We start from the raw sequence: 23,196 nt of genomic DNA, 5'->3' as shown, positions 1-23,196 counted from the left end.
CGGTTCTGAAAACTTGTCTAGGGCAGTTCTGAGGAGACCCTTCTTGGTCGTTTCGTCCCGAACAGCCGTTCTGATACTGACAGCAAAACACAAGTTTAGTAGCTTGATTTCTTAGGCATGTTAACTGTGCTGACAAATTAACTTGCTAAAATGCATTCTTGAAACTTATATTAGTCGACTCATACCGCTGGATTTATACAACCTGGCACGGCATGATCGCTGCAGACGCCAATTGCGTAAGTTTGATAATTTACTCTACTAGCGATTCCATCGCACATTGAAACAAACGATGACTATTCCGACGAACAGATAAAATTTCAGTAATTTACATTCTGATATACTCAAATATCAAGAAGCGCCGCACGATAAAGTGTCCTGCTCAGCTAGAAGAGTTGCACACTTCTTTCCTCAACACTCTTTGGGCAGCCTATCTCGTTCGTGGTCCTCCAACTATTCTGTTTGTGATCGTAACTGACAGAGAGGTGCGAATGTGGGTATGCACGCAATAACCGGGGCGAATTCGCAAAGCGCGTCGTTAGTAAGCGCTCTATCCCATTGGCTGGCCGCATTTGGTACTGAGATGTCAAGCATCGAGTTTGGCTGAAATTTTTTTGTTATGATCAATTCCAGCGTACGAGCTTTTCGCGAATATGGGGCTGCGTTCTACGCGCGCAATATATCCAGGAATTTCAATTTGAAATCGCTGCCTCTAAGAAATTTCCCGTAATAGTTTCCACCACGTGGTCATGAATGTGTGACGCCAATAAGAGGGGGTCATTGTTGTGCCGACTGCTTTGACGCAGTCTGAAAGCACATCGGACTTGTTCCTTCGTACGCTCTGCCAGCAGTTAGTACAGCCATGGCGTCGCCGTTTTGAATTGTCATTCGACTTTTCATTCCCAAAAATACGCTCATGTCGAAACCAAACCACACGTGTTTGCCATGAAGCAATTCCGCTTCTTGCAATTGCTCAATTGCGTAATTCACTTTCGAAAAGTTTGTGGTATGGCTCCGTAATTTCAATTTGAAAGGAGGCGGCCGCCAACACAAACCCGCTTTTTGCGGAAGAATTTACTGTTGTTCCATTGCAAAAAAGAACTGTAATAGGCAAATATATAGTATGCAGGTCTTAAGCCCTCGGGGAACCATTGTATGAAACAGTTCGCAGCCACTCGCCGGTACCTGGCTATGCACCACCGCTTGTTGTTCTTGATAACGTTAACAGATCACCCATGCTTTTGTAGAGGTGCAGCAAACCTGCGCGTCTGTGACACTGTCGCTTGCACCATGACAGCGATAATATGACGCCAGTGACAACTTAGTGTTTGGGCGATGGTATGTAGTGCAGGGCGTTGGTGGTTTTGTACTGTGGCGAAGCAACGTTACCAGCTAATCACTGTGACTTTGGCCGATGTCGAAGCCAGTGACGTCAAACACAACATTTGAAACCAGCTGGCTCGAGGGAACGAATAAAGAAACTCGCAAGCTATTGCTTTATTCATCAACACATTGGTTATGAACGTGATGCAAGCGAAAGACAAACCCAAAATGAACTATACCACTGGAGCTTTTTCATTTCCAGGTCTCTGGAGGAATGAAAACAGGTGCGTGCGCACGTGCTGTTGCTCGTGATAGGCCTCCTGTCTCAGAAGCCATGCATCCCAAAGATCTGACTGGTGTTGAAGGAACATAAATATGCATGCGATTGTGGCCTAATCGTTGTCACCGGGCCCTTGCACTGGTTTGGTGGGGAAGGGGTAGGCTTCAAAGTTTGGTATGGCTATAGGACATTTGATTTTCTATTTAAGCAGCCTAAAACAATGCAATGCCTAAACCAAGCCAACACAAACAACGAAAATTCCTACATAGATGCCACAGCCACATTAGTTCCACACAAGAAAAGTAGGAAGATGCCTATAAAGAAAGTAGTCAGACAAGGAGACACAATCTCTCCAATGCTGCGCCAATCTCTCCACTGCGTGCTTGGAAGAAGTATTGAAGCTATTAAACTCGGAAGGTTCAGGAGTAAGCATCGACGGCGCATACCTCAGCAACACTGCGGACGAGTTACAACAAATGAGTGAGGACCTTAACAGAGAGAGTGTAAGAGTGGGGTTGAAGATTATTATGCAGAAGACAAAGATGATGATAAATAAATGGGCAAGGGAGCAGGAGTTCAGGATCGCAAGTCAGCCTCTAGAGTCTCCGAAGGAATAGGTTTTCCTAGGTCAACTAATCACAGAGAACCTTTACAATGAGAAGGAAATTCACAGAATAAGAATGGGTTGGATCTCATATGGCAGACATCGTGAGCTCCTGACTGGGAGCTTACCGTTATCATTGAAACGGAAAGTACACAATCATTGCATTTTACCGGTGCTAACTTATGGGGCAGAGACTTGGAGACTGACAAAGAAGCTTGACAACAAGTTAAGGACTGCGCAAAGAGCGATGGAACGAAGAATGCTAGTCATAACTTTAACAGTCAGAGAGGGCGTGGTTTGGATCAGAGAGCAGACGGGTATTGACGACATTATAATTGACATGAAGAGAAAAAAATGGCGCTGGGCAGGTCACGTAATGCTTAGAGTAGATAACTGTTGGGCCATTAGGGTGACAGAATGGGTACCAGGAAATCGGAAGCGCAGTGCAGGTTGACAGAAGACTAGGTGGTGCGACGAAATTAGGAAATTTGCTTCTGATGGCTTGAATGGATTAGCGCAGGACAGGGTTAATTGGAGATCGCGAGGAGAGGCCTTGGTCCTACAGTGGACATAATATAGGCTGATGATGATGATGGAAACAATGGGAGAATGAACTTGCCTACTTAAATGCTTAAGATGAACTGCATTATAGTTTACAATATGAGTTACATGATTCTAATCGAGATTTTACGGTAATCCCGCTTCAAAATAAAACGCAGTACCCCCAAAACAACCTATACTGCTCTGGACGGGCAATAATGCGGAGGGTGGCTGGAAACCTTGCCATCGTTGAGGTTGACTGAGAACACGGCATGGCGCATGTCCGCGTGCGCTTGCGCAAATAATCAAATTTCGTCCTAACTTCCAACTTGGATAGAGTTTCGATTCTAGAATGTGGGCCTCATGTAATTAGAAAGCTAAGGGCACGCGCATTCTCCAGATAAATGACCGATGTGCCCATATGACAGCTCTTTTCGACGTCCGGCTTGACCTTTGTGAAACCCAATTTTTCAGCAACTCCCCATCGGACGAACATAGTTGAAATCTTGCGGAAGTTCCAGGGGTCGCTCTGTACGAAACAGTGCAAGAACGTCTACAAGTGTAAGATTTTAGTTGATTTAGTATTAGTAGATTTTAGTAGTTTGAATAAACGCATAAAAAACACAAAAAATGGAAAAATAACGGTTACTCTCTCTCCTTGGGTTACCATGTCAGTAAGATGATGATGGCGACCTTTAATACTTTTACCACTTTTGTTTGGGAATCTGCATTATACCAATCCACAGCCGATTCCACGGGCGGCTTCGTACCTTATCGGCCTCGCTTTAATGTAGAATCGTCCATCTACGTTGCTGAGGTCTTACTAACTTGCACCAGCGCTCGAACTCGAACTCGATCACCTAAACGCAGAGTTCGACCTCTTTCAACGGCGACGATCGGTCACTTTCGGGCGCTCGAGTTACGCAGCGGACGACGTGTTGTACCCGCGGGACTGCTGTAGAGATTACCCGTCGGAGGCGCGGGGCTTCGGATTCGAGCGCCTACAAGCGAACGAAGCGGCGCGCGCCGCCGGACGCTCGGGTACTCACGTCTATGCAGACGGATCCTTCACGTCTCGGTCGGCCGGAGCCGCGGTCGTGGTGCTGACGCCGCGCGAGAGAATAGTCGCCGTGCTGAATGTTGGCCTGTATTTCTCTACAGCCGAATTCCAGCAGACTTTAATGTCATTTTTTTTTCTTGTCGAGGTGTGGTGGGCACCATGCATCCCGATTTATGTAGGAGCACAGACTTGACTGCCCTAACTCAGCGCAGCTGTTGCATTTCACGTACCACCTGCGTTGCTTGCTCTTTGTGTGCTACACCGAAGGTCGCATGTCCTGTTGGTATTGTGGCACGCTCCACCAACGTGCGTGCCAGAGCGTGCGTCATGGCCTTTGGTGCGGTGAATGTGGCCATGGTTCCTATATTCCGGCTAATTTGGAGCTTTGCCTGGTGTTTGCCCAAGTTAAAAGAAGGACAAATATTCTGGGTGCAGAAGTAAAATTGTGAGTGCTAGGTATTTGGTGCCAAATGTTGCCGGTTTTTGCTGCAAGCGTCGGAATGCAATTGGGCGCTGTGAAAACGCATATGTGAACAGAGGCTGCACCTGTCACATGCATAGAGGACTAGAATGAGGTCTTTCGGGCAGTGGAACGCAATGAGCTGATTTTTTGGCGGCCACATTTCTTGTGTGATAAATGTTACCTCGGAAACAGCTTGCAGGTGGAACTTCAGATAAACGAGGCGAGCGAGAGGATAATTTATTGACGAAACACAGAGATGTTGGCCTGACGTAATTCCGCCTAGCATGCTACACGGCTTTGGGAGTAGTGCGCAGTGTCTTAGAAAACAGATATATTCTCAACATACATAGCACATTCTAAAGATGCGGCTACAACCTACCCTGACATACTGTCAACATGCGTGAAAAGTTATGCACGTATTGGAGTGCTCGGTAGCTTGCATAATAGTTTATATGTATAATAGTTGATCTGCCCTTCCACTTGTCTGGAATGTCATGCCACTGTTCAAATCTACCAAAAGGCAAACTGTTTCGAACTACAACCCAATCTTATCATGAATCTGGTGAAAAGTACTGCACCTCGTCCTGCCTAAGCCTACCATAGAGTATATAACAAAATTAACGTAGTTTCACAGTTCCTACATTGCATTTAACTAGATAAGCCACGGTGATTCAACTGACTCAGCTTTCTCATAGCATCTTTCTTTAAAAGGGCACACATACCCGTGTTCTTACCCTGCTGTAGAAAACCCCGTATTCCCCACAACTCCTATACTCAATACCATCATATGACTTAGGTGGAAACAAAACCGGTTATTGTATAGGGCGAAATATTTCATATCGCTTTATTGGATATTGGTGTTATCGTACTTATGGATTTTTGAATTCTGTAAAAGCGATCAAGTGGCACCTGACAAGGTAACCTATAATTTATCCGCACGATCTGTTTTCTTTTTGTAATGCGGCATCAAATATGATATAGAAACAGTTTTGTTAAGGTAATTGGAAACGCGATGGTAAAACTTCGTCTATACATCAAAATTTGCGTCGTATACAGCATTGTCAATAACACACCTGTATAGCAAATGCTGAACCCGCTCTTTCAGGGTTCAGTCATTAGAGCTTCTCGTGACAAATGACAATACCTTTAAAAACAGCCTTTATGACGTCGACATATAAAATTTAATGGATTATTTTTATTATCTGAGAATATGTTTTCAAATTGACGTGAAATGCCATACAAATTTTCATCTAATGCTAGAATAAGCCCTGGACACACAGCGTGAGGTGATGTGCTCCATAAGGGAATTCACGAAGAACGCCGTTTTACCCGTTTACAAAACATTAATGCGGCTGGTGCTGGAACACACTTCTATAACCAGGGCACAACGCCGCTGGTTTCATACTGACAAGCTTGAAGGTATCGAAAGCAAAGTCATTAGGCTCATTTTCTATAGAAACATCTGAAATTTCCAGTTCCCTCCACCAGCACAGTTCTTGAATCTCGTCCTTCAGCATATCCGTACACGTATGACCACCTTTTCATGCGCTAGAAGATTTTTTTTTGTACATGCATATTTTAGCTTTGCAGCTCATATTACGCTAAGTGATCGTTATGTGCGCAGGACGAACCTTGAGCATAAATGTAGTGCTTTACTTTTTGTTTTATCTCTAATTTTACAAAAATGGAAGAGCGAAAACAGGAAATACTAAGTGAAAGCTGTATTCGCAAACACCTATTAACATGGTGCACATTTATATAAAGCGAAGCTTCCTTGTAAAGTACCAGGCACTTTTTCTTACATGTCTCGCCTCTTATGCCGAAGCCCTTTAACGGGAGCAGCGTCGTCTAAGATTGGTGCTGCGAAGAAGTAGCTTACGAGTTTGGCGTGTCGAGCCCGTAGTGTCGTTCAATAATTACTAGAGAGAACTGCGCTGCTAGTGTCTGCGGGAGCTGAGAGGAGAGGGGTTCAGCCAGCATGCAAATGATGATTAGTACATTGATTTCCCTAAACTTCGGCTTTTTGGCTCCAAAATCAATGTTGGCACTTTGCGAACTCGTCGTATTCAACAAGGTACGCCGTTGTAAGCATTTAAATAGAGAATCCTAAATTTGTCCGACGGCAACATTCGAATACAGCAGCGCTAGCACACGAGCCTCGTATTGACACCACGAGGCCACGAATGCATGCATGGACAAGTGGCACCTCTTCTCTCGGCCAAGCCAGTGCGTTGAGTCGCTTCGCGTGTTTCGATTCGCATTTGCAGTAGAAGAAACTGACGCATCATAAACACGACGAGTGCAATAAGACACTGTGGATCACCACTGAGGTTTTGAAACAAATGCCAGTTATATGATGTACTGCATGCAAATATGTCTATGTAATATCCCGCATATCTATATTTCACTGCATATAGAATCATTTCTTCCTACTACATGCTGATTTTTAATAATTATATTTATTCCTTATAAGCCACACTTCGTAATTAGACCTACATGGTTCGTGAGCAAATCGTACTAAGAATGCTTCGTTTTACGCAGATGTCAGCTGCAGTTGAGTTTGACTATTTTTCTTCGGTTAATTTTTCGTTTGTTACATGCACACGACATGTAGTTTTGTATATAGTCTGCATGGCGTAATCATGAGCATATGTATCCTGGTACCAAGCTTGCTACATTTTTCTACAGCAGTATACTTAACTAAAGAATAATGACAGTGTAAACAACATTTATTTTCTTAAGCTTATGTGTAAACCGAATTACCCAAGGTAATGTGGATGCTACTTGGTTTTAATGATAATGTGGCGACTTCTCTAACATAATAACTGTTGTAGACATATTTTTATTTCTATTGAGATCAAACTCGAACTGGCAAATGTAAATCATAGAGACAAGTAACAATTACCTTGAAAGGATCGTCAATGCTGCAGGGCGTGCCGTCTTGATCGTACTGATAATATTCAATCGGGGCTCCTTTCTTGTTTCGGTTGTAAATGGTGCAACGAAAGTAGCATGGCCTTTTGGTCTGCGTGGTGAAACAAACAAATCGCAAATTGGAATGCTAGGCAGCGCAGGACTGTCCAGCGCAGTGTAAATGAAAAAAAAACACAAGGCTAATAAAGTTAGCTCTTTGACTACCACTCTTCATATACTTTAGAAAACTTTTGGGTAGCATATAAACCGGAGACATAATACAATGGGCTTCTTTCGTTGAATGACCTGAGTGTCCATGGAGTTCTTTTGTAGTAATTTAGAGTCGGCGTTCAGTATTATTGGTTGCCTTTTGCTGTGGAAAATGAATAGAATCCTGAGAAAGTAGAGGGAGCGGTACTCTTGGCTGGACGGCAACGACAACACCAGTTCCTCTACTGTCTGAATGACAATATTTTAATGTCCCCTAGAGACAGCGCGCACGAAAAAAGAAACAGCAGAACCAATCTCACGATGACTGTCGGCGCAAATGCCAATAGTACTCGAGCAATGTAGCGACAGACAGCATTCCTGAATTTAGGTTTACTTAACACGCGTAGAGGCGGTTCAGAGACTTTCGTTGCTTTGGCTAGATGCCCAAATACTTCAATAATGTCTTACTCTGTTTGGACAGTCCATTGCCAAGATCACTTATGTGAATGGTGACATGACGAAGACTATATGACGCCGAAGCATTGACGAAGGAATGACGGAGAAAGAAGGATGCGATGGGATGACAAAGGCAGTGAAACGATCAGTACATGACGATAATGAGATGTCAATTCTTAAATTATGATCATGGTGTATAACGACAGTGTGATTATGACGATGGTATGGGGACAATGAGATGACAATTCCGTGATGACAAACTGAAGACAACTGGTTGAGGATGCTGAAATTACAACGATTGCACGACCACGGGGACCGGCGACCACGGTGACCATGGTGACCACGGCGATGATGGTTTGACAACGGATGCATGACGACGATGCTATTTCAACAGCAGCATAAGCACGATATATTGACGACACAATGATCACGACAGAATGACGAACAAGGAGCGACATCGATGGATCGATGAAGGTGTTATGACGACGATAGGTTGACGTTACTAAAGGGATTACATTGGTAAAACGACAGCATGACGATGATGGCATAATGCAAACGGTATGACGACGACTGTATGATGACGATGGTTCATGACGACAGCATGACGAGAGTCTGATGTCGAACTTAGACTGTCGACGAATTAACGTGATGGCAGCACGATGACGATATACTAGCAAATGCCTGACGACGACTGTATGACAGTGATGCAATGACGACGATGGCTTGACTACGGCATTGTGACAGTAGCATGATGATGACTGTATGATGACAATGGCGAAATGATGAGTGTACTATGGAAGCGGTATGATGATATTGACCTAAGAACCACGGCATGATGACGAGGATCTGACAACGTGTACATAATAGCGATTGTCTGACGATAGCAGCAAGACAAAGGTGGTTTAATTCGTGTTGGTTGGTAAGAGTATGATAACGATAGAATGACGGAAAAAGATTGTCGTCGATGAAAAGAAGCCGGTGTGACGACAACGCAACGACGAGGATATCACCACAACCAAAAGCCCACACCTATTGACCCAAGCTATTAGATAAATTGCGTCAGTGGGTGTGGTGTAGAAGGCCTGATAACGACGACATCGCGAGAGTAAGACCACGAAGACAGAATGACGTGATGGAGTGACCCCGACGGCATCACGACCATAAGCACATACCTAGTGCCCCAGACAAGTAGACAACTTGAACGACTGGGTAGGAGTAGAACGTATGAGAGCGATAACTTGATAATAATTGATTGAAGCTCTGAAGAAGTCCACTTAATGGCCACGAAGCCATCGCGATGCCGATGTGATAAACAATGCATGATGACTGTAGGAGAATAGTGTGACCACGATGGCCTCACGAGAGTTTTATGTCAAAATTAAAATGACGATTACTGGATGCGGGGTGGAAGGCGTGACGACGACGGCGTGACGAAAGCATGATCACGAAGCTTAATTGACGACGACGGATCGAACACGACAGCATTATGAGCAGAATGACATACGTAGTGGCCCAAGGACGATAGCTTGCGTCACTTAGTCGGCTTTGGATGCCAGAGAGACAAATAAATGGGTATATATATATATATATATATATATATATATATATAATATGTAGATAGCTAGATAGATAGATAGATAGATAGATAGATAGATAGATAGATAGATAGATAGATAGATAGATAGATAGGCAAGCTTAAAAGAGCCTTTGAATAAAGTTGCGAGTTCACCGCTGTCCTGTGTGTTTCTGCCTTCTGTCTTCGTCATCTTGCGCTGTACCTTCAAGATGTTCAACCAGTACCAACTCGCCCAAATGTCGATCCTTCCACTCTGGAACGTCTTGATTTACTAGTGTACAGAGGGCTAGAATTATAGCTGGAAAATATTCTAGAAAGTCACTACGAAGTCTGGGAGGCGAAGATGAAGCGACGAATCAAGCACAGGAGAAAATATCCCAAAACCATTTTTTATTTTGATAGTGTCAGCGGCAATTACTGTCTTGATCAGTATGCGCAAATGTAATCATTTAAGATAGAGCTCAAGATGCGGTGAGATAGTGACTTTGCATTTTCAGGGAAAATTTTATCAAAGTGAACTTTATTCAAATTGGTGTTGCAAGAAACAGGCGTCACCTGACGAATTTGGACGTTTAATTTATCTAGGAGACTTTGTTTAAAAAAATTAATCAGCCATTCTACACTGTGAAGGATGATGACCAGCGCAGCTGTTGTAAAATACCACTACAACGAGTGACGGTGATATGGAATGCTTTATGGCTTTAGAGTAATGAAGGTAGTGCTATGTTAATGTAATGGCAGAAATGGAAGTAATAATTCTGACAGCACGCCGATAGTCATAGCGGTGCTGAAACAACATCGCTGGCTGGTTACATTATATATGAAAGGCTAGAGACGTCACACCCCACGTCGAAAGCTGGCGTCGCCACGGCAGCTAGCGTAACAGTAATCTTACAGGGAAATGTTTGCGGGGTGCGCCATGTGCGTGACATTGCTATCACGAGCACCTTATGATCAATCAGACGCTTCACATGTTCTTTTGAGGTTGTTAACTGAGGTATAGCTGTTCTATATACTATACTGTATGCGTGATTGCAAAGAATACATGCACAGTGCGATGGTCTCAGGATTACGGTGTATGAGCCTTTAGATTTTGGCTTATTTATCGGAGTATGAGCCTATCATGATGATAGTTTTTGTTGATGAAGAACAAAAATACACGGAACCCTAGCCATATACAGCTTCGCTGTAAAATGATTTGAGGTGTGTGGAAATGTAAATCTGTATAGGCAGCAGATATCGAACGGCAATATCTTTGCAATGCTCTCAAGGATCCTATCTTGATGATTGTACTGCACTTACAACGACCTTTTCTAAGATGTTCTATTTAAAAACTTATCTGGGTGGAGACATTTCGGACCTATATTTAGGGACATACGGTAGGAGAAACTCGGCTCAATGGGGACCGGCTTTGTTTCTGTGCCCGTTCGTCAATTTCTATGCCTGCGTGGACGTGCAAATCTGGCGTATGATGCTGGTCAGGATTTGACGAAGACTCAGATGTCTCGTGGCTGTTACGAGAAGGAAATGCGACTATGTTATTTTTATCTTTTAATTCATTGATACGTGGCAGTGAGGAGGCGTCGGGAGGCATTAATGATGTTGTCTGAAGAATATTAACAATCTGGGTACTGACAATTAGAAGTATGCATTCAGACAAGTTGCCTACTGTTCGCTTGATTGAATTTCCCATTGCTTTTTCGACTGCAGCATCAACTGCCTGCGAAGTACTCGCGTCTGTGAAAAAAAGGTGACGTGCTGTAACGCCCTTGTATACGTGAGCACTCTCAGTAACAGTGGCAACAACTTCTCCCCATTATTTCCAATACCTGCGATTCATGCAATGGAGCTGGGCGGTTTGAATAGTCAGCGGGGTGTGATCAGCCACAAAGGCAGTACTTCTCATCTCGGGCCCTACATTCACGGTTAGGGTGACCCTTACCACATGTGCATCATCTTAAATCAGATTTACAACATCCAGCACTATGGCCACATCTCCAGCAATTCCGGCATTGAAAGGGACGGGAGGCTAGCGGATCGACTTTTTACGACTAAGCTTGGCTATTCTTTAAATTCCGATGGACAAGATTAGCGGCAGAAGTTGCGATGAGTGACACAGTGGGGACTATACAATTGTCCACAACGCGGTTGCAGCAATAAACATCTACCATGTCTGCCATGGATAGATTCTCCAAGTTGTCATATGAGTTTAGTAATAGACTGCAACGTCCAGGCTGAGCATGCTTCCAAAGCTGGACATGACACTTCGAGAAAAATGGTCCTGATGCCTTTCTCGAGAAAACGCGTGGCAACACTGGTACCTGCACACGCTTGGCTTCTCCTGCGATCCATCTTTACCGATGCCAGCTACCAGTGCGGACCCCTTTTCAAAATAAATCCACCGTGTAATTTTTTACATGCCTCAAGGCCTCAATAGACATGAATAAGCTTGCCCTTCCCGCAAAGGATCAACGTGGGCTACAAAAATGACTTCAGGTGTAAAATTTAACTTGCAGATGTGCTCTGAATCTCACTTTCCTGAAAACCTGCCACATCGTCTGTGTGATTGCTGCCGCTACGCCTCAGAGACAGTCTTTGAAGGTGGCACTGCACTTTCAACAGGACTCGAGCTCGGCACTACGGCACAATCTCGGCGATGGCGAAGACCATCTGGGCATTCTCTGCCACGAAAGCGCTACTGACGTTCATGCAGGCCGTGAGCCTTAAGGGCATATATATATATATATATATATATATATATATATATATATATATATATTGTTACGGGGAGGTGTGAAACAGGCTTCATTAACAATATCCGCTCAGCATGGCAGTGACTTGCATCGCAACAACAAAGATGACGGGCCGAGGCACAGCTTCTCCTCTTTTGCGTCTGCTATGCAGCGTCTTAGTGGATATGCGCCAGCGTTCGTAAACAAAAGGAAACGTCTTTTTCGTCCACAGGATAAGTGACTCGTAATATTACCCTTTCGCTGTGAAAGCATCGACTCGGTGCGGTTGAAATACGCCAGCATGGGAAAGCCTCAGTGCACACAGGGTTAAGCAATGTCTGGGACATGATAGGGTTTCAGGCGGACCACGTGCGTGATGTCGGTGTCGGGTTTGGCCGATGGACACAAAGACGGTGGAGCGATTGGTACGCTACCTCGGTCACTTGGCGGCGCACTTGATATGGGCCGCTGTACGGGAACAGCAGCTTTTCAGCAAGGCCGACACGGCGCACTGGGTACCAGAGGAGGACGAGGAACCCAGGGGGGAAGTGGATAGGCCTTTGATGACTATTGTACCGAGATTGCTGGTGCACCTGGGACACGCTGAAATGAGCGCGCGCAACTTGACGTGCATGTTCAGCACTGGCAATGGCCTCTCGAGCATACTCGTTAGGGGGACACACGGAAGGCACCAACGTGCCCATTTTCAACGTAGTATTTCGGCCGAATAAGAGAAAGAAAGGCGAAAAGCCAGGCGTCTCATGTCTTGACGTGTTATACACGAATATCACAAGTGACAATGCAGTGTCCCCATACTTGTGGTCGGCGGACACATGCATTGCTAGCATGTCGGTAATGGCTCGGTCAAATAGTTCCGTCAAGCCATTCGTCTGTGGATGGTACGCCGTGGTCAGTTTATGTTGCGTCGAGCAAGGTGGTAGAATGTCCTCGATTACCTTTTAAAGAAAGTGTCTGCCCCGGTTAGCTGGGAGTTGCCGTGGTGCCCCACGGTGGAGAATGACTTTGTGGACACCCGCCGTGTTTGCTCAATGGCTATGTTCTTGAGCTGCTGAGCACGAGGTCGCGGGATCGAAACGTTGCTGGAGCATTACACAACCTAAAGGGCATGACTTTAAACTGGTAGAACTCATCCAGTGTAATGAAGGCAGTTTTTTCGAAACCCTGCTCGTCTAGGGCAATTTCCCGATACCCGGACCGATGACTTGTGGAAAAAACCTGGCTTCTAGAAGGAAGTCGAGTGCATCCTCTATTCCTGGAAAGGGTAGACGTCTTTATTTAACCTTGTTTAGAAGCCGTTAGCCAATACAGAACCGCCAGGTCTTGTCTTTTTCCTGACAAGCACTACAGGGGATGCCAAAGGACTCGCAGATGGTTCAATGATGTCCTTAGTAAGCATTTTCTAAACTTCTGTTTCAATGAGATGGCGTTCGGAAGGAGATACTTGGTAAGGGCGCCTGTTGATGGGTCTGGCATGCCCAGTATCAAAGCGATAGGTTACGAATGATGTCTCGCCAGGATTCGGGGACGAAAAATCAAAAACATCGCGGTAAGTTCTAGTAAGCGGCGGAGGTCTTCGAACTAAGAAAAGCAGACGGGCAATAATGCTGTCAAGAGGGTCGTGAAGCGCGGCATTTGTGGCGGAGCTTCCAGGTTTTGACTGTGGTGTATCCACAGTCCAGGGCCAAAAAAGTCGTGTACGTCTAAAATAGATATGCTGCCCAGCGTGCTGCTTTCGGGAAATAATTGTGGTGCGCATCCAAAATTAATAATAGGTATACACGCCCGATTCTCCACAACAATCATAAGAGAGTGAGGGAGCACACGGAGCAAATCTTTGTCCCCAACAAAGATTTAGTGAAATAGTTGAGATTCCGCCACTGCTGTGGGAACGACGAGTGCTGCCATCGGGTACCTACATGCAAACAGGCGACAAGCATGCTCCCTTCCTATGGGAGTTCCAAATTCTTGGAAGCACACCTACTTTCTGGCATGCTTGCGGCTCACGACCAGCAGTATCTGGTCCAGTAGAGACGACATTCGGAGCTATCTTTTTATTGCGTTATACTTTTCACAGTACCTTACGCACCATTCAGCTGATCTGTTTCTGTATATGTGTGTTTACATGTAATAGTTACCCCACATCACAGCGTCACTGATAGTCCGGGGTCGAATGGACGTCGCATCGGGCTGCTGTGTTGCGGGAATTGGGTACGAAACAAGTCACTGGACGAACATGGGTCAATTTTTTTGTGCTTCGCTGCAGTGGGATTTGTTTATCGCCACCGGCGAGCAATGCCCTAAATATAGCATGACGCTAGTACGTGCTTGGAGTGGCAGCCAAGAGCTACTCCGGTGCCTTCGCACTATTTTGTGGTCACCAAGTCAGCCGTAGAATAGTGTTGATTCAGTGAAACTGTTTTGAGACCACTGCTGTCTTGCGCGCGGAAGGCGTGGGTCCTCATTCCCTTAGCAATCTCTTTGTCGTTTTGCGCCACAACTTTCAAATGCGACAAGAACGACTGGAGTAAGTGTTTATGGAGTAAACGAGCTTGAAAATTTTTAATATGGCATTTTCAAGCGCGTTGCGCACTTTGCCATTTGACCTCGTATTGCAAGCACAATAAAACTTAGGGAATTCGTTTTGACTAATTTGCCAATGACTTATTTAGGAAAAATTCACCAGTATGTACAGGGCAACAGTAAACAAAACATCGTTGATCATGTCTTAGTATCTGATGCCTTCTTTTTTAGAAGCCACTTGACCCGAGTTAACGGGGACATATCGTGTATATATATGTTTGTGTATGGCTACGACAAGACAATGATGTTCATGAGTGGTTTGAAAGTAGCAGTGTGCTAGTTTTGTAGAGCGGTACGCCAAACTTCTATACCGTTGATTTATGCGACTTTGATATAAAGAAGCATCGCACCGCAATACTCTCGATATACTGGCACTCGCTCAGGCAACTTTGACAAGCTTCGCGCCTTTGGTGCATAAGTTGTGGATTCTCATCAAGGACGGGCCTCGATTGTGACTTGTCGGTATATGCCGGTCCGAACAAGCAGATGGCTTCTGGCGTCCTGCGAAAGCATATTACGTAAGGTACGTATAAGTGAAGAAACTATCAACATTGTGAAGACGTTAAAGGGAGTGCGGCAAAAAATAATATAAAGTAAGGAACATGCTTTCATGTAAAATGGTGGCACTTATGGCAGGGTATCAAGCACACAGCCATACTAGTGTACCACCATGTTAGCTTCTAATAGTTAGCAGTGCGCAGTGCGATTGCAAAGCTTTGCCTTTAGAAAATACGTACGGTTTTACAGACACTTGCATTTTCGTGCGCATAAATGTGTTGAGTAACTAGCGCACGTCTGTGTTGTCAACTTGCCCGAACCCTTTTGTATTGTCTTCATATTTATCGCACGTGCACAAAGGGTGGCAAACAGGAAACTTACTTCAAAAACGCATTGATGGACGTCAGGCTACATCTCGAGTAGGTGTATTTCCTCTGTGGATGAGCTCGTGTCATTAGATGACGATCAGTTTTTGGGCAATTTGCGCTGGCTCCCTCTCCATCGTGAGCAGCTCCAAGCCTGTAAATATGTACTTGTATATGTTCACGCCATTTACGGGACTTAGAATACCGTTTCTACCAACTTTAAATCACTTCGCCGTGAAGTTCTCGAAACTGCCACACGACACAGCTAATTGCCACAGCGGCCGCAATTACCTATGCACCAGTCAAAATGGAGAAAATTTTTTTGTAGAAGTGTCAACCATGCACGCAAAATTACCTATTACATAGAAAACCACTGACTCTTATGTTTCAATGGGCCATCACTAAAACACTTACGTATGCGATATTTCATGGGCAGAAGTGGAAGTGCTATCAGAGTCGCCTATGTCCGACACCATCGCCACCTTCAAAACGCTGCAGGCTCCGTGGATCCAAGCGACCCCTGTTTCAAACAAGTGGGCTAAGTAATAGGTTTTCGGAGATTTATTCGGATTGCAGGAAGCTCCTGGATTTGTATGCACCTAACTAGATGTTGAGCATATTTTTTGAAATGTTGAATAAAGGAAAAATCAGTCATCCACCCGTTCGTAGCAATTGCTACAAAGGAAACCCATACGGGTTCCTCGAAAGAAAAGCCTCAACTCTTGCCTTTGTTTCGTGTTGTCGACAAATTCGACTTCGCCCTGCCATCTGCTAGCCGCCTGGTTAGCTCAGATGGTAGAGCTGCTGCCCCAGAATAGCGGTGGTCCCGGGTTCGTGTCCCGGACCAGGACGAATCTTTCTTCAACTTGAGGCTTTTCTTACGAGGAACCCATATGGGTTTCCTTTGTAGCAATTGCTACGAACGGGTGGATGTCTGATTTTCCCTTTATTCATTACTTCTCTCCACCTTGCGGGTTTCCGCAGAACTACTACGTCAAACTGTTGAAATGTTACATTTTAATAAGTCAAACGAATTGCGATATTATAACGAGTGTAAACATGTCCGTTTAAAGGTCGATATCCGCAAATTACACACAGTAAGCTACTGTTTAGCAGTGATGCCAAATTATCGAATGCTTCGATATAACTACGGACCAGCATTTACGATGACCAAGAGGCCAGTATTGTGAAGACGATGACCACGATTAGAGGCTGGCGCGGGCTGTGGCCTGCTGGCCATGTGCGGCATATTTCTGTAAAAATATCTATATATATCTTCTCGTCTACGTCTTCCTGCCTAACATATTTGATAGAGGTGGACGTTCCCTCTACGTCGTCATGGAGCTTCAAAGTAAAATGTACGTCGAGCCTACCATCATGGTTCCTTGCGTCGACCGCTCGACCGCACGGCTCTGACACCTGCTGCCACTTCGATGACCTAACATCGCACTCTCCGCTCCCCGTGATCCTTGCGTGTTCTCCAGAGAAGATGGGCAAGACGACGAGGACTTGGTCAGCCTGTACGAACGCGTCAGTATCAATACCACCGGCACCCTATCATGCTTGCCAAAGTAGCCTTCTACCTCGGTGCCACACCTCGAGTTTGGTTTCGGACACTCGGAGATGAATTGACCAGTTGAGATACACTTAAGCAAAGCTCGGAGGCTTGTCAGGCAACCCTTACAATCACCAACTTGCTGTGAAGGAGGCGTTATCCAGCCGCGTGCAGATGGCGACAGAGCCCTACGTCACGTAGACGTCTTGACTTATGCCAGAAAGTTTGCGCATACATGACTGAGCCAAACAAGGTTTCCCACAGTCTCAAAGGCATTGCTGATGACGCCTTCAGCTTGCTCGTCTTCAAGAATGCGGCGAAGGTGGACGCAGTAATCAAAAAGTGCCGCCGCCTGGAACTCGCAAAAAGCTGACGTATCGACCAACAGTTTGCCCGTTTACAAAACGCCGCGGTGACATCTTGCCGTGCCAATGATCCTCGTCCTAACAACACTGGCGATGTTACCAGGATCGTCTGGCAACAGATGGGGGCCGTCTATTCGGCTGTCCTCGACTGCAGCTTCTCCTTCAGTCACTGTTTCCTTGATCCACGCAGTTGTACGCCTAGAATTTGAAACATGGGTCTCAACACCGTCTGCTCACCCTAAAGCCCTGATAACAGCCGGTGTAGGCGTATTGAGGTAGAAATATGGGGCCTTCAGGCACACTTCTGCCGTCGCTGTCATCGCAGTGTTCTTTATAAAATTCAACGGCGATAACCTCGTCGCGGTGCGTCGCATGCTGCATGTGCGAGTGAAGGCGGGAGACGGGTGAGCCAACGGTAGTGCGTGTAGAGGGTAGGGATACGGGGCTCCGACAAAAACTAAGCAACAACTGTCTTGAAAGCGATCTGCCATGGCGGACGGAGTCTAGGTGCGATGACGGCTCATAGGTTCGTGTGCGCAGTGTTGTGGCCTCTCAATCTACGTTGAAGCGATAAGCAGCACGAAGCTCAATTCGCTCATTGCTGCTGCCACGTACGTTTCCTTACTCCAGCATTTGGACAGCGAGTGTCCGCGGTCATCGAGTGCGATCTGTTCATGGTGGCCCGTGTGCTCGTGACAACACGCTTGTTAATTCAGTCAGTAAGCTAATGTTTACATGCTTATATGGCGTATAAACCTACTATCTTTACTTCGCACAGCAATATACTCATTTGATGTCGTAATCGATGCTTCGCCTTTCGGGCGAAACTGCGACTTTTGTTTCTTTAGGTGGTAGATCGTCAGCTATATTTTTAAGGTTTTCCTTAACCGCGTTACCGTGATTTCTATATCGTGTCTGTGCTAGCATATTGTGGAGGGACAGGCCTTTTACAGTGAAGCTGTATATGACTTGGATCCCGGTATTTTTTCGTCTCCGTCGAAAGAACCTTCGACCGAAAACCATTCGACTAATTGAAGCGAAAAGTGCCTATCATCTTTGGAATTATACATGTAAGACACAACCGAGTGTCCGCTTTTTAGAAAAGCACTGAACAAGTGTCAAAACCACGTGATACTTGATGAGGCGCGTTCTAACAACGTGAAGCACGTAGCATTCGCCGGATGCGTTTTTTCTTCCAGATTACAGTTGCGCCGCTGCCGCTGCCACTCTGGCAGCGGCAGCGGCGACGTACGCACGTCATTTAATCAGCTTGTCTGGATTTTTGCAGAGGCCGGCGCTTCATCTGATACCTGTAAGAGGATCGGAACTGGGCCGTGGCTGCCTGTTTGTTTCTCAAGAAAACAGACTACGTGAGCAACTCACCGTTGTTCCATTTGCCTTTACCAGGACCAGGACTGTTCTGCGTGTACCGCCATCTGCCTGACTGTACCGTAACCACGGCCTTTTGTCGCTTCTGTATTGGGGGCGGTGTTTTCACTGGAAAACTGGGTTCACTCTGGCAGCGGCAGCGGCGACGTACGCACGTCATTTAATCAGCTTGTCTGGATTTTTGCAGGTTGGTGGAATTTCTTATTCTGTGCTGTAGCATAGCTCTTCCCCTGTCGTCGCTGTTGCTGCCACGAGTCTTGTAGTGCTTTTACCTTGTTGTGACTACTGGTTAGAGTGTCGTATATGCCATATCTGTGCCGCCTTTAGGCTATGGAGGGTTCTGGCTCTGGAAGCCTGCGCGATGTCGCAAAGTGTCTTGCTGATAAGCAGCCAGGTACTATAAAGGAAGTCACAAAAGTGTTAGTTGAACTGACAGCTAAGCTTGAGGCGTTTGCGACGGACATGAGAAATGTCGTCGGTGGTGTTGCTAACTCCAATACAGAGATTCGCAGTGAACTTGGAGCCATTCGCGACTCCATTGGCTTTATGAACGATGGTTTCGAACAATTCAAGAAGGATGTTGACGGGTTCCGTCGCGAGCTGACTACAGTGACGGCTGAAAATCAGCGATGTAAAAGGGAAAATGAGCAACTAAGTAAAGAACTGAAAGAAGCAAAGAGAGAAATAGTTGAGCTGAAACAATACAGCAGGAACATGAACCTTGAGGTTAAAGGACTACCGTTAGTTGCAAACGAAGATCTGAGAAGAAGTGTTGGACAAATTGCCACATGTATAGGCACAAGTGTCACGGACAACGACATCGATGTAGTACATCGTGTCCCTTCTAAAGATAAAAATAAACCAAACGTGATCATAAAGTTTTCGACTAGGTCTGCACGAGACAGAGTACTCTCTGCTGCGCGAACCGCTAAGTTAAGCACTGGGACCCTGGGCTTTGAAGAGAGTAATCCTGTATATATCAATGAGCATCTGTGCGTTGAAAACAAGCGTTTATTGGGTAGAGCTCGACAACTGAGGCGAGAAAAAGAATGGAAGTTTGTGTGGGTGTCACAGGGAAAGATACTGATGCGGAAGTCTGAAAATTCGCCTGTCCTACATGTTACCTGTGACTCGGACCTAGACAAGGTGCGTTAGGTTACCCGCTATTGCATACTCAACGCCATTTATGTCATGGTGCCAACAGATAGAATGGCTCAAGAACAATCTAGGAACCTATGGGTCTTCTTGCTTTTCTCTATATTTTTGAAAACAGTTAACGGAGCGATTCTTCAGACACCCACGCACATTTTCCGAATCTATGCGGCTTCGTACCTAGCAAATGTGCCTGATAGTGTCCTTATGTATGTAAGCTCTAAACTACTGTCGGAAACAGTTATTTTTATGAACGTTAACCTTTTGACCAATATTGTACACCTTAGAGTCTATAGTACATCAGTGTCGCACTCATATGTTCTTGCTTGCTACAGTGCTGTGGTTGAGGGCGTCACCCACATAAAAATTAAATTCCCCTTAATATTCTCTTCAGCAGTTGGTCTTGCATATATAACGTCTTATTCGTCTATGCCAACGGCACTGTTTCTACATTGCGATGGCTGTCTTTTTTTCCTGAGAATTAAGTTTCAAAATGGCTCTGAAATGTACTAGTCCCTCTGAATTAAGCACGATTGTTGCGCATCAGCGCCTATCGACTCTGAGTTTCCTACATATGAACATACAGTCAGCCCGTTCTAAAGAAGACGAATTGTGGAATTTTCTAGATGAATTTAAATTTAAATTTTCTGTCATTATGTTGACTGAAACTTGGTACTGCAATGAAACCGATATAGTGCATATTGATGGGTATAATGTGGTCTATATAAATAGAGAAACTAGAGGAGGTGGTGTATGCATGTATGTGGAAACAAGTATTGACTATCAGTATATCGATGAATGGTCTCGATGCTGTGAAGACATTGAAATTCTGTGTTTAAAATTCGAAAACTCTCTATTTACTGTTGTGTATAGACCTCCTCACGGCAACATCAACAAGTTTCTTCAATATTTAGATGAATTCTTTTGGTTTGTTAATGAAAATAATTATACATTGGTACTCGGAGGTGACCTCAACATTGACATGCTCACAAAGACTAGCAAACAAACTGACCTGTCAAATCTACTTCTTTCGCATGGCCTTTCAAATGTTATAACTACCCCAACTCGCATTACAGCTGCTACAGCCACCTTGATAGATCTATTTATAACAAATTTTGCTAACCTACTACACCATGGTCCGATAAGTATCGCTATCAGTGATCATTTACCAATTTGCCTAATTACTACGGTTGAAATTAAACAGAGGCACCCGGTGAAATCAGACATTTATTTCCAAGACATTAATTCACAATCTCTTTCTTGCTTTCGTGATGAAATAAGCTCGTTGAGCTGGGATGACATACTCTCCTCTTCATCACCTGATAGCGCCTATGACCGCTTCATTAAGATCGTGTGCACAGTATATCAAAAACACTTTCCTTACAGGCACGTAAAAAAACCTAAACACGCTCGCAAGCCATGGATCTCCTCTAAGCTAATCAAAATGATAAATGAAAAGAATAGGCTGTACCATGCGTTTTTGAATAGCCGTGACCCAGATGATTTGAAGCGGTTTAAGAAATATCGAAATAACCTGACTAAGCTGCAAAAACAAGCTAAATGCGACTATTACTACTCCATGTTCGATGGTATCGTTGATGCAAAACAGACTTGGAATAAGCTGAATTCTGTTATATCATCAAGGCGACCCGCCAGTACTATTAAAGAGCTCAAGGTTGGTAATGAGGTTCTTAAAGATGAAGCACTCGCCAATAAATTTAATGATTACTTTGCCTCTCTAGTTGAAAGCACTTATGATCAAGATGCCTTGATGTATTTGCCCAGTCCCCTTACACATTCTTTGTATATTGATGAGACTGATGACACTGAGGTTTTAAATGTGTTCAATAATTTTAGGCGATCTAAAAGTGAGGATGTGCATGGATTAAAAATAAAACCAATTCTTTTTGTTATTGACCTGCTCACCCCTTGCCTCACTCACATTTACAACATCTCCCTAACCTCTGGCATTTTTCCTCAACAGATGAAAATCGCAAGGGTAGCTGTGGTTTACAAAGGCGGAGAAAGGGAAAACTTAAGCAACTATAGACCAATCTCAATTCTTCCACTGTTTTCAAAAGGTTTAGAAAAAATTATTCTCCTTAGAATGACTGCCTTTTTTAACAAGTATTCTGTTTTAACACCATGTCAATATGGCTTCAGGTCAGGCTGCTCGACTGAAACTGCTCTTCTTAAACAAAAGGAACTAATTTTGAAAAATATAGAGGCGAGGAAACTAACATTGGGAGTATTCCTAGATTTCTCAAAGGCCTTTGACAGAATTAACCATGGAACACTATTAGAAAAATTGAATTGTTATGGTACACGCGGAATAGTTTTAGATTTAATTAGAAGTTACATAACCAATAGAAAGCAATGCGTATCAATAAATAGAAAATTATCTTCGTTTAAACTTATTAAGCAAGGCGTGCCTCAAGGTAGCATATTGGGACCACTTCTATTTATCATTTACATAAATGACATTGTTAATATTGATATTTCGATTACCTATATTATTTACGCAGATGATACTAGTTTATTCTTCTCAGGAACTAAGGGGGATGAACTCATCAACTTTGCAAATGAAATACTTCACAAGATATATAACTGGTCTGTAAAAAATTCTCTCCAGTTAAACTGCTCCAAGACAAAAGCGGTCCTCTTTAGAGCGAAGTCCACGCCTTGTGATCTAACCCAATGCCTCACACTCAATGACACAAAAATAGAACTTTCCGCTACAGCAAAAACATTGGGTGTTATCTTCCATGAATTGATGCTATGGGACCACCACACCGATTACTTACGAAATAAACTTAGTAAAGCGTTAGGTATGTTGCGCAGATGCCAGAGGCTACTACCAATACCACAGAAACTTATGGTTTATAACGCACTATTTGCTTCTCACCTGCGCTATTGTAACCTGGTCTGGTCAAATAGTACTAAGAAATCATTAGGTAATTTAGTTTCAGTTCAAAAGAATGCCTTACGTGCTATTTCAGACTTACCTTACAATGGACATACGCGTGACATATTCCGGAAATTCAAGATTTTACGTGTAGACCGCCTTTATGAGTATCAACTTATGTGTTCTTTTAAACGTGACATGGTTAAGAGTAC

At 44.4% G+C, this 23,196-nt stretch overlaps 1 protein-coding gene across 1 annotated transcript; it reads left to right on the top strand.

Moving 5' to 3' along the window:
* Window positions 1–18,792: 18,792 nt before the first annotated feature.
* Window positions 18,793–20,130, top strand: LOC142563783 (uncharacterized). Its single transcript, XM_075674402.1, has 2 exons — window positions 18,793–18,850; window positions 18,946–20,130. The coding sequence occupies exon 2, from the start codon at window positions 19,258–19,260 to the stop codon at window positions 20,080–20,082; it is 825 nt and encodes a 274-aa protein (XP_075530517.1). The 5' UTR covers window positions 18,793–18,850; window positions 18,946–19,257; the 3' UTR covers window positions 20,083–20,130.
* The last annotated feature ends 3,066 nt before the right edge of the window (window positions 20,131–23,196 follow it).

This window comes from Dermacentor variabilis, chromosome 11, assembly GCF_050947875.1.
Source record: "Dermacentor variabilis isolate Ectoservices chromosome 11, ASM5094787v1, whole genome shotgun sequence".
NCBI classification, from domain to species: Eukaryota; Metazoa; Arthropoda; class Arachnida; order Ixodida; family Ixodidae; genus Dermacentor; species Dermacentor variabilis.
The sequence above is the reverse complement of the archived record's forward strand: the minus strand, read 5'-3'. Positions and strand labels throughout refer to the sequence as shown.